Consider the following 13083-nt stretch of genomic DNA (forward strand, 5'->3'; position numbering starts at 1 on the left):
TTATCCAGTGGCTCCAACGGTTTTGGCTCATTCCCCACAGGGCCCCATTCGTGGCCTTCACAAGCCCTCCCCATTTGACTCTGATGATGACGCTGACCCTGTTATACTACCACCAAGACACTCCACTGTCTCTGCCCCTTCTCTAGTGGTTACTCAGCCTCCCGCCTATCAACAACTCACGGTTCTGCAACCTGTGCAGGACATTGTCCCTGTTCAGAAACTTCCTCCAGTACCTGCAGCCATTGTCCCACCACCCTGCACTCCAGCCTCTTCTCCAGACTGCTTGGTTCTTTCAGGTGCTCCACCCGAGTCTGCTGCTGTTGTTCCTCCCTGGAGGTCTGGCCGCCAACGAAGTGCCCCATTTCGGCAAAATCAGGACTGGGACTTAAAGTAGTGTGCTAGGCTTTTGCGTTCTTCCTGGTAACACTAATACGTGTCCTTTCACCTTCGGTAGTAACTTTATTTTACTCGCTACATTTAGAAGGACAAATCTAAGGGACCAGAGACTGCACCCATTGTGCATATATCCGTTTAGTTTCACGTTCGCTTTCATTGTTGTTGTTCTAGTTCAGCCTCTGTATGTTTCTATATTTAGTTTTTTATTTTGCATGCATATTCAGTTTACTTCTGTGCCTGGGTGCTAGAGAAAGAGCTAGGAGGCAGCCACGCCACTTCATAATTTACATTGCACCCAGCAGTTGTTAGTGCACTGAGCCACTGGATAACATTAACATTAACATAAATTAACGTGAATTTTGGAAATTCATGTTAATTTCATGAAGCGTTAATTTCCTATAATAAGGTATAACATAACCCAAGACATTATTAAGTAGTACTAGGGTTTCTAAAAGATAGTAATGCGGTGGCACATTCTGTTGATAGTGACATATTTTACACAGTGATTCATCTACAACTTCATGCATGATGACGCATTGCTGGCGAGGTGGGACCAGGGTTCGTGACAAAAAAGCACATACTGATCTGAACTATGCTTGACATAAAATGATACACATGAACCTCCCCTTCACCAGAACGCGAAAATTGAAGATGTGGAAAATGTAGGAGCAGAATTCTATCTTATAAATTCTGTACTGGTATGCATTAAATGTCTCTAGAATGTTGACAGGCTGTGTCAAGGATGCGTCCATCATGATGTGTGAAAATGTTAAAGCTTTGGCTTAAATTCATGTTTGGATGAAAAGGAATAGATCGCAGCATACATGAAATTAGCATGTTCTACGGTTTTAGTTTGTTTTAATTATTCTACAAGCTTAAGTAATGACGATTTCTCTTCATTTAAGAATTCGACCAAGGAGGCAAGACTGCTAAGAAATGACAAACTAAGTTTAAAATTAAGATGTCACAATTAATCATCCAGATTAACAAACTTTCACATACTGCATTAAAAACAAAAGCAAGAGTTGTGAAAGTCAAGCACGATCTCCTTCGCATCGTTTTATTATACCCAGCCCACTTTATGAAGCTCGATTAGGTGTAGAAATTTTCGTACAGCTCTACGACTCTACAGTAGTATTTTGAATGTTTAAGCTCCGTTTCTCTCGGATATGCGTACACCATAGAGGTGTAGTGGCATATAATTATCAAAGCAAATATTATATCACACTTAGGGAATGTTGAGTGTTATTGCGGTTTGCAGTGTTTTTAATTATTTTCAATTTACAATTTTGTATTGAGTTTACCCTGACTACGCTCTACGCTCTTCATGTTCTTCCATCTATGGTCAATGCGCTACACTCTTAAAGCTCTTACACTCCATGTTCCACCATCTACGCTCTACGCTCTATGCATTTATGAGTTTATCAGCTCAAGAATTTTTGACTACTCTCTACAATAGCTTAGAGGCTTAAAAAACCAGTAGAGTGATAAAAGGATATTGGGTTGCGAGTGCAAGTTTCTTGATCATCTGCGATGTTGTAATTTTTGTAATTGTAATTTATTGGCTTTCTTTATTATCTCATAAATATTAAAGTCTTATTACAGTGTCATTATGGTTTACAGTATTTTAATAATCTTTTTAATATACAATTCTGTATTGAGTTTACCCTCTACTCTCTACACTATATGTTCTACCATCTACATTCTACTCTCAGTCTCTATGTTCTACCAGCTACTCTCTTCAATCTACGCTCTACGATCTACCATCTACCCTCTAAGCCTATCTACTCTCTACGTTCTACCAGCTACTCTCTTCAATCTACGCTCTATCATCTCCCGTCTACCCTCTAACCCCATCTATGCTCTACTCGCTACATTCCACCAGCTACTCTCTTCAATCTATGCTCTACAATCTTACCATCTACCATCTACCCTCTAAGCCCATCTACACTCCACTCTCTACATTCTACCAGCTTCTCTCTTCGATCTATGCTCTACGATCTACGATCTACCCTCTAAGCCCATCTGCTTGGAAGGTTATTGGAATTTTGTAATTTTGTAATTTTTTAACGAATGCTAGTGAGCAGCACAAGGAAAGACTTCTTGTAGTTGTAAGCTTTTTTGTTTATTTCCGACGTGTTTTGTCTCTGTATGAGACTTCTTCAGGGAATGATTACAACTAACATTGAACAGCATATATAGCACATGAGTGTGCCTAAGTTTAACTTCCCATGGAAGTGAATAACTACTGAAACATGCTGTAAATGGATGTTACAAGAAATGCCTTAATGCATATGTTATTGCGTATTGTTATATTTTGGGGGCCATACAATTAGCGCCAAATGTATGGCCCCCAAAAACATACTATTTACATAGATGTGCTAAAGTAGTAGTAGATTTATAACTGACGATACAGTCTAAGTCTGTTAAATGGCTCTGGATAACCATCTTGATGTTAGTGAAACCATTTATTTGAACTTCAAATAAACCGTAATCTCTATGACGAATAATAACCCTAAAAACTAGTAAAGAACATCTCCACGTGGTTGCAACAACAACAACAACAACCATTTTATTTTGCATAATAGAGAGTATATCATTCAGCAAAAGATCCACTAGGCGTTCGAAGTCACGTGACCTAAGTTTTCGCACTTCGAGTACACTATAACAAAATGTCCTTCACATCATACTCCCCTTTCTTGATGGGCCAGTGGCTCATTGACCTATCAATAGGAGTTTCGTGTGTTTCTAGCTTAAAGGTTCACTATAATTCTAGTTCTCTTAAAGTGCGATATTGTTCTATCTTCTGTAAGGAGTTCTACTGAGCAGATTCTGGTGATCAGTCTCAACAATTCCTTACGGCCAACTCTGACTTTGACAGCTCTCATGTGCTTACCCTTTTCTGGAAAGACCGCTACGACTGTACCAAGCAGCCACTGCCCACGCAGTGTATCCCGTGCCACTAACAAGACTACATCATTAACTTGGACATCTTTTTGTTCCTTCCGTCACTTGAACCTATGATTCAAAGTTGGTAGCCACTCTCACAGCCACCAGTGCCAAAAATGTTGCACTAGTTCATGCACCTGTCTCCATCTCTTCTTGGGACTGAATTTGCCACTATCAACTGATCCAGGAGCTAACTGGCCCCCTACTTGTCCAATCAGGAAATGATTTGGGGTGATGGGTGTGTCATCTGAGGGATTGGTAGACTGATATGTTAAAGGCCTAGAATTTATGAGTGCCTCTTTACCTGTAAATGCTGTCATCAGTTCTTCATTGGTCACATCTGCAGTTCCCAATATCGCATAGGTTGCTCTCTTTGCTGACTTGATCATTGTCTCATGCACCCTACCAAAGTGAGGTGCCCAAGGTGGATTGAAACTCCACATGTGATTCCTTTGTTGGCAGCTGATCCAGTTGTTTGACGAGCTCCCTCAGCCTTAGTGCCTTACCGAACAGCAGCCCCCTAAACCATCCCAATAGTGCACTCTATACTAAAAACTAGTAAACAACATCTCCACGAGCAGGGCTCGAGACTAACTTTTCAGCTTGCTAGCCCAGTGGCTAGTGACAGGTTTGATTCGTTAGCCAAAAAAAATTTTTCACTAGCCAGACACAGACATTTGCAAACATAGGCATCAATGTTATAATCATGGGCGTCGCTCAACAATTAGGCTCGATTTCAGTCGCTCTCTCAACAACGAAAACGAAGTTTTCGCTTCCGGGAGACAGTGGGTCTAAAACACAGGTCACGGGTCATTGTTTTACCAATACTGAACAACCCTAACCCCTTCCTAATGCTACCCTTAGGCCTAAATACTACACTAAGACAATGTTTAGGCTTAAGGTTAGTATTAGTAAAGGTTTAAGGTTGTTTCAGTATTGGTAAAAACAATAATAACCAGTGACCCATGAGCTGTGTTTTAGACCTGCCATCCGTGAGAAATTCTCACAGTACTTCACAACTTGCCGCCAAAAAACATTCCTTTCTTTCAAAATGTTGATTCACGATTTCTCATGAACACAACAATTCATTCCATCTTAACTTAATTTACAAGTTGCAAACATAAGCATCAATATTATATAGGCATCATTCAAATTTTCAAACAACTGCGAATTTTTTAATTTTTTGAAAGCATACATGACCTCCAGATGCTGCGCGCATAAAACATGATCCCTAGAGTTCCGCACAATTTCACACAACTAATCATTAGCGGCAAGCAGTTCATTTGTCGTTCGTCGTTTTTTACAAACAAACAAAAAAGTCAATCATTCTTTCGCATTAGTTGTTGTTTGGGCAAATGAATTATATATGATATTTATTACAGCCGATGTTTTAAATTCTGTATGCTTTGACTCAATTTCAATTTGAGAAAAATTTGAAATTAACTTTTAATTGGTTTCCTCTGGGCCTCCAGTGCTCACAAATTTTCATTTTCACTAGCCAAAATGGCTAATAAAGGCCCTCTCGTTGCTCACGGGACGAAATGACTCAAAGGGAAAGTACAGATACTTATTTAGTGGCTTTTGATAGGTAGAAAACTGCAGTGCTAAAATTAGCATCTTTGTAAAGAAATAAATCGAAAAACGAAATACTACTTTGGTCAATAACATAGTACGTAAGTTTGATACAATCATTCTTGCTATAGAGACAACTAAGAAACTCTAATAGGATTTCTTTGCCACCCTTCCAAACAAAAAATATGTGTTTCTTTAATTTTTTCATCTTTTTAATTTTTTTTTTATTTTTTAACTTTTTTTATACATTGGGGGGCCATATGGTTAGCACTAATCACACGGCCCCCAAAACAACACGACAATAAGATGTACATTAAGGCATTATTACAAAATTCCAATAACCTTCCAAGCAGATGGGCTTAAAGGGTAGAGCGTAGAGTGTAGGTCAAAGACAGTAGCTGGTAGAATGTAGAGAGTAGAGCCTAGATGGGCTTAGAGGATAGACAGTAGATGGTAGAGTGTAGAGCGTAGATCGAAGAGAGTAGCTGGTAGAACGTAGCACACAGATGGACTTACAGCATAGATGGTAGATCGTAGAGCATAGATTGACGAGAGTAGCTGGAAGAACGTAGAGAGTAGAATGTAGATGGTGCAACATATAGCATGGAGCGTAGAGCGTAGAGGGTAAACTCAATACAGAATTGTATATTAAAAAGATTATTAAAATACTGTAAACCGTAACAACACTAAACATTCCCCATGCACTTTAATATTTGCTACAATGACTGTAAGCCTCTACACCCGTACATAGAACCGTAAAGCGTAGAGCGCAGATGGTGGAGGGTAAACTCAATACAGAATTTTAAATTGAAAACGACTAAAACACTGTAAGCCATAAATAACACTTAAATAACACTTTAATATACTGTATATGAGATATATGTGAGGAATATGCTAAAATTTGAAATCAAATGTTACCAAATAGGCAGGTAACCATAGTAACAATACACAACCACGGTAAAAGCTATGAAGTGGGAGGTAATGTATCTTTCCAACATGTAGGAGGAGACTGATGACGAAAGCATAGAGTCGTAGAGCTCTACAAAAATTTCTACACCAAACCAAGCTTCATAAAACGGGTGCCAGTTGCGTTTTACAGGTAAATCAGAGCAAAACATAACCACAAAAATCCACGCAAAAAAGGAGGACAGCTCAACAATGTGACATCCTCATGTTGTTTGTGGTGCAATGCCCTCTGGTAAAAAGTGGCGCAATGCACTCTGGTTAAATGCAATGCATTCTGGTAAAAAGTGAAGAATTCGAAAATTCGTACCCCCTTCTATATATTCTTCTTAAATTCTGATTATGTTGCTGCTCGCTCACTACGCTCGCTCCACAGCAACAATTATATAATGCTTTGAAGAAAACTGAACCCACCAGTAGTTTAGGTGCAGAGGTGTCGCCAGTATCAATGTGAAGAATGCTAACAATATGATGAGAGAACAGGTACAACTGAGCTGCTTTTAAAAACTGTTTTCTTTCCAATGCACTCCATACCTGTTGAGAACAAAAATTTATCATTAGCAAAAAGTGCTTAGTATACCAAATAAGTTCATTGTTCAGACTTTTTATCTTTCATTAAAATTCTTTCCTTTTACAATTTCCACAACAAGCTAAATCTAACATAAATCTCTAAACATTGTTAAAAATAACTTAATACAACATTAACACCAATGAAAGTACCTTTTCTGGAGTATCTACCAACAGCTTCATTTGAGAGGCAATAGCATAGAAACCACTTTTAGACTGTGAAGGACTAAAAACAAGAGACAACATTATAATTTTAAGGACTAAGTTTCTTTGTGTACTTTGTGTATATATTATACAGGTATCTACTAAACTGATCCTGACTCATTTGACTCTTAGTGCACCTTCCCACTCCCAAAGCAGGTGATAATAACACAAACTGTTATATTTTGACAAGTGTAGTATGTTTTAACCTTACCCCTTGTCAGCTGTTTTGGTTCCCTGGGTACCACCCACCCCATGGCATCTGTGAGATAAATGAAGGTCCTTACACTGCTTCTGAATATCATGGACAAAGTGCATCACCTGGTAATGACAACAATAGAATTGAATCTACACCAGTGTCAATTAAGAGCAGACATAACTGAAAAAAAAAGATAAGATCAAAGTAAAGGTATTTTGGCTGTCTAACATGACTAGTTTTAGAACAAATTGATAGAGAGTTTCATGTTCAGTTTGATGGCATTCTTAAGATCAAAGTGACTGTTCGGCATGTCATTTTAAATCAAAGTGGCTATGAGCCACTCAACTTGGAAAATGGATCGTCTGTAAACAGTGACAATTTTGACGCCACTGACTTGAGGCTTTAATCCATAGCCCACTGGCATTGTTTAGAAATAGTGCAAAATGTGACAGTAAGAGAATACACAAGGAGATGTAACACTGTTGAAAACATTCCTGAAGTTATTGGTCCAAGAGACCGAGTTATCTTCGTCCAAGAGACCTAGACAATTATAACAAAAGTACTGCTTCTTGTCCGATCACCAAAGCAAGTGAAAATTTTCATTTTTATTCCTCTCATTTTTTTTGTTCTTTATTTTCCCAGCCAGTATTGGTGATTTTCTTTTCACTCTTTGTTACCTTTTCTCATCTTAGAAATTAAAACTAGTTTACCAAAATGGCACAAAATGCTGCTGAAGGGATGAAGGATGTAAGGAGTGTCAATGCAGAGCAGGGTTGTTCCCATACAGAACGCAGGATCGTCTGTAACAGTAACAAACTGGTTCATTTAACTTCTCGAATTACAGCACTCAGGCCTCATTACATTTTCATTGTTCTCACCACTACAACTTTGAAAATAATATTATTTTCCAAGTTAAAAATAGATCCACATTGCATACATGTGTAGGCTTAGTGTCCTATGGCATAATTGAATTTTGACAGCTATAAGTAATGGAATATAGACATTGTAGCAGAGCTCCTGTGCGCTGAAGGCACGCGAGCGGAGCCCCATACCTTATAAAATTTGGTAACTCATCGATCTGAAAAATTTTGGTTGTCACGAGACTGTCCATACAGTACATCTGTACACTAATACCTTGAAAACTAAGAGAGTAGCACCATTACCATAGCTACATCTTTGATTTTGGGCGTCCACGCCATTATTAATTGACAGCTGTCACAACAAGCTATCCGCTGAGCAGTATCACGTGACTATATCGCAGGCTCAGGTTTAGAGCTCATCGAGGTTGCGTATTTTTTTAAAGTTGACCACTGACCAGTTACTGGTTACAGATTGGATCACGGGCTCAAGTCACGTTATTTCTCTGGGTGAGAAGGAAGGAGTACTTGCAAAGGCAAAATTTTGGCATAAATTAACCCCTGGCGCGTTGTTGACTTTTCTTCTGACATATTCCTTGTACAATTGTCTCTTGGAAAGTCCCTGGTATATTGTGTATGTAATTTCTACAATCTTGGTTAGGCTTGTTAGGTATAGTTTGTTAGAATTTAACTGGAAAAAATAGCAAAACCACAAGCTGAACAATTACATGCTCACAATTGATCATTTTTTGAGTTTCTGATCCAAATAATCCTCTTTTTCCTTTATCATCAGTTATTGCAATCAGGGGCTCTGCTTTTAGGCTTGGCTAAATCTATAATATTAGCAGATCATTTGTGCAAACCAAAGCAACACTTCATTCCTTACAATGCGATATGGACTCCTTTGCTTTCATGAAATGGTTATGAAAGCCAATCCTTGACCGGTTCAACCGAGATTTCTGTACTAACTTTTGATCTTGATAAGGAACAGCAGGGTGACTGTAAACACAGTTTAAGTATTTTAAACAGTGCAAGTAGATTGCAAGCGCAAGGCAGTCTTTCAGTTTCTGAAAATTTCTGACAATACCTGACAGTATGTCTCACTTTGTAGTGCTGCCCACTTCAATCAGTTCAAGCCGATATAAATGTTGGCTAGCAAGATACTGGCTTGCGAGAGTACAACGACTCCTTTCAATATGTGAGACAACCCGCGCCAAACATTTAGGCTGATAAATTTTAGCTTGCAAAAGCATACCAGGCCTAGTGTAACCTGGAAATTATTTGTGTTTTATTAACACTAATGAGAGATGTCACAGGTTTAGGCTTGGTGTACATGTATATATAAGATCTATAGATATTTCATATTTTACTATTACACTTTTATTCAATTTTATTTATATGACTGATATCCAACTAGTTTGTTCTCTTATTTTATCATTATCTTTGTCATGCATTTTATACATGAGCCCCTGGCCGGATACCCAGGGCAACCTCTTCGTATGGCTGACACTAATAAATTGATTGTTAATTGTTTGTTGCTGCACTAAAGACAAGCAGAGTCTGGATATATGTTGGCTTGCCTGCGCAAAACAAATCCCATTATGGGCACCTGAAGGAATAATGAACGAAAGCTATTAATAAAGAATACAACTGCAATCAACAATTTCAAAGCTTACACAAAATTAGGAAGCTGAATCTTTGATAAATGCAATTAACAAGACATGAAATTAAGCATAAGCTTATTAAAATACGAAAATACCACCTTGAAGGATACAAAGACAGATTTTTGATACATGCAAGCAGACAAAGTACTGCATCTCAAAACAAGCTACATGCATAAAGGGAAAATAACTTACCTTGGCAATTGAAAGCTGAAAACTCTCGAAACCGATAAATGGTACACAAAAGCAAGGATAACATGAAGGAGGCAGAAAATCCACACAAACAGGCCAACTAGCACCCAATCTTCTCATCTACAGGCTCTAAACTAGTGCCCCGTCATCTTAGTGCAATTCCTTTCGATCAGGTGACTTTTGTAGACCAACACACTTCTCAGCTGCCAATTTATTGTGAGCTTCACCCACACAACAAAATGATTCAAATTTGAACTGTACAGCATTACACCTGTAACTTGATAGATGCACCTTATCTGTGCTATGTAAAATGAAGAATGCAAATGCTATCACCATAATTTTTTGCTTGCTCTGGGCACATTCAAAATTACAGAGAAAATTTTTGTGGTTCCTCTTATTATGTGAAATACATATAAAAGAACTGAATCATGCTGTTAGCTGTGAGTTGACTGAGTTGTCCATGTACTTGTGAGTTTAGGGAGTACTCTCCCCAAACTATTACATACATCTTACCTCCAAACATGCAAGTTAAGCATGAACCAATTCTTGAATTTAGAAGGAATGCTTAAATGGTGAAAACCCTAGACTATAATCTAATAAATTCCCCAGTTCATAGTGGAGCAAACTTTAGAAGGCACTGCTCAGTTTATTGATGAACTTTAAAATGAAGTACTTTTCCTCTAACATCAGTGAGCATAGTTTTATACACTTAAATACCTGACCAGCACAAGTCTTCATATCTGTAACAGTATCAGCAGCATCAATAAGGTCACGGTATCTTTCTCTGAAAAAGCAAGGCAAAGTTATACATGTAGGTTAAATACTTTTAAAGTACACTCAGCAAAACTACTCAATTCAACCATAACTAAGCCGATTAAGTAAACTTTTACAGCTGATGTCATTCCTTCAGGAAGAATAAGCCTCAAAATAGAATGCATAATAGTCTTCCCCATCCATATAATTTCAAAGAAGACTTTGGTGGCACAAGAGCAGAAAAGGCAAAATAGTTGTAACTTCTCACTTACCAATTTTTTTTTATTTTTGTTAATTAAAAATAGAGAAAATCAGTAAAGGAAGTGACATATGAAAAGAAAAGGGAGTAAGAGAGTAAACTGCAGGTGAAGTTAACACAACCAGTACCAAGCCCAATATTGGCTTAATACGTTTCTCCTTTAGTGAACATGCTTGATGGATGATGTGATGAGACATTGAGACAAAAATTACGTGCACAGTAAGGATATGAAGAAACAATGGCGCTAACATCTTGAACAGCACCTTACAGCATCTGTGTGTGTTATTTATACTTATGCTTGTGCTTGTGCACAAGTGAAAACCAGCCTTAAAAATATTTGCAAGAAATCAAGTTTCCTTGTAAAATGAAAGACGTCAGCTGTTTTCAGAATTTGCAAGTTACCCTCATCGCTACCTATCTCAATCAATTTCTGCAAGTTTGTGTTCCTTCGCAATTACATGTTCAAGAACTTCAGTACAGTATACAGTGTATGAAGGAAGCTTATAATCTGTATGCCTACCCAACCATGATGCGTAGATCTTCTTTTTTTCTTTCAATATCACCCCTAAGAATAAAATTAATTAGATTGAGTGTAGATCCTCTTAACAACAACAATAATAATAATAATAATAATGATGATGATGATGATGATCATAATGATAATTATAATAATAAGAATCAATTTAGAAATAGACGAGACAAGAAAAATAAGTGATAGAAACCGACATTTCAGTGCATCTTGCACCATTATCAAGGTTACACAATTAATGATAAAAAGCGGTTTGTGAGGAGGCTAAGCTGAAGTGAATTTGCATAACAGTGCTAAGTTAATTACATGAATAGCACGAAGAGAATCAGACTGTACATTCAGTGCTGGTTTAAGATCTTGAATACACAGCATTTCATTAACAAGGCAGTTAAATTCGTACCCAGGTACACAAAGGGCCACCTTCACACACACGTTGAGGGACACCGTCAAAAGGCATCATCTGTTTACAAGCATTATTCCAATGAATACAACACTGCTGTTCCGAACAATTTCTTAGCACACTTCAATGTAATCAAGAGATGCACGAGCAAATTCATGTAATTAACTTGCCGACGCCCATGACTTATTTATTACTAACATGATTTTATTGTTTTATCACTTTGGTATCCAATTACGTGTGCTTTAATGGCTACCTTCTTAATGTTTCCTACAGGTTTTTAAACTTATGGAAAGTGCTACTGACATTTTTGCTCAAAAGGAGTTCTCTAAAGACTTTTTAATTTCAAAATTTGTTATAGATACGATTGATTTGTAATTAGACCTTGTGTCGTACAATTCAGAGAGTAATCATGCTCATAACTTTAAATCAGCCCTGTGCTTTGTGCTCTCCCAATTTTGAAATTGCTTATGCAATGACTCCCTAAATTGTACTCCACTCAGTCCAATTACTATCGCTAATAATAATAATAATAATAATAACAACAACAACAACAATAACAATGACAATAATAATAATAATATCGCTTTGATGAGCCACACAATGTTTTTGAAGTTCTTTTTTTAATGAAGACAATACATGCTTCGGATAAGACATCATCCATCGTCAGTTGCACAGTGAGAAATAAATGAAAATATGCAATAAATAGTATAACAAAGTGAGATATTAACAAGAATAATTAAGGATATGCAATATCTTATCTCATGCTGCTACGAATTCAAAGCCTTAACAATGACAATAATAATAATAATAATAATAATAATAATAATAACAATAACAATAACAATCAAATAAGTAAAGCTTGAGGGAATACCTTCAACACAAAAATTAGCAAAAACAAACCTACACATTTACTTGACAGTGACATCCGACAATGTGCAAATGCTATTTATTAATCTCACTAACTTTCATTGAAAATAATAACAATAACAATATTTAGAGGGGGTAACACCAAAGATGTGTCTAACCTGGAAGCAGTAATTTTAAACTCCAATGACGCATGGCTTTTGGGCGATGTAAAGATTGATCAAACTGAGACTATCTACCCCAAGCCCTCAACTGAGGGGTGTCGATCAACTATATCGGACTACACCGAATAATAGATCTCAGGTGTTAACCTTCGTGCTTCCTGGCCAAATATGTCCCATCGTGACTTCTAATTATTGACTAGTATACTACAAATGTGTTCAACACTTTAATGCTGTCACGTAATAACCTTGTTTTGTGTTCCACAGCTCGGATCTCTTCAACAGTGTGACTTGAAAAGAGTACATCGCTGTCCATTTCAGCATCCCAAGCAACTAATTGACAAAGAATAACAAACGTTATGTGCGAGGAAAAGAATTAAACTTAAAAATTTGGTCAACTAACTTGATTGAGAATGCCTTTGACGTGGCGACAAAGGAGATGTTTGCGGTTTCTTAGGAGATTTTGGACTAGGTGGACCGGACGCCATCTTGGTATCGACTCACTCTTTTATCGCGGGCGCAAACCGGTCGAGGAGATCTAAGTACAACCTTCCCAGTCC

General features: G+C 37.5%; 1 protein-coding gene and 1 pseudogene across 1 annotated transcript in view; both read right to left on the minus strand.

The window, feature by feature from the left end:
* Positions 1-6287, minus strand: part of LOC110046755 (uncharacterized) — an 11612-nt pseudogene extending 5325 nt beyond the window's left edge.
* LOC110046715 (conserved oligomeric Golgi complex subunit 1-like) overlaps positions 1-13060 on the minus strand; it is a 99442-nt gene extending 86382 nt beyond the window's left edge. Inside the window, exons 1-7 of the mRNA XM_089296032.1 lie at positions 12927-13060; positions 12772-12856; positions 11090-11134; positions 10275-10341; positions 6863-6969; positions 6601-6673; positions 6295-6414 (exon numbers count right to left, since the gene is read on the minus strand). Coding sequence (XP_089152158.1) covers positions 6295-6414; positions 6601-6673; positions 6863-6969; positions 10275-10341; positions 11090-11134; positions 12772-12856; positions 12927-13011 — 582 coding nt within the window. The 5' untranslated portion in view covers positions 13012-13060. The remainder of the gene's footprint in view (positions 1-6294; positions 6415-6600; positions 6674-6862; positions 6970-10274; positions 10342-11089; positions 11135-12771; positions 12857-12926) is intronic.
* Positions 13061-13083: the final 23 nt, after the last annotated feature.

The sequence above is a fragment of the Orbicella faveolata genome, unplaced genomic scaffold (assembly GCF_042242905.1).
Source record: "Orbicella faveolata isolate gen_17 unplaced genomic scaffold, um_ofav_v1 contig_26, whole genome shotgun sequence".
Lineage (NCBI taxonomy): Eukaryota > Metazoa > Cnidaria > Anthozoa > Scleractinia > Merulinidae > Orbicella > Orbicella faveolata.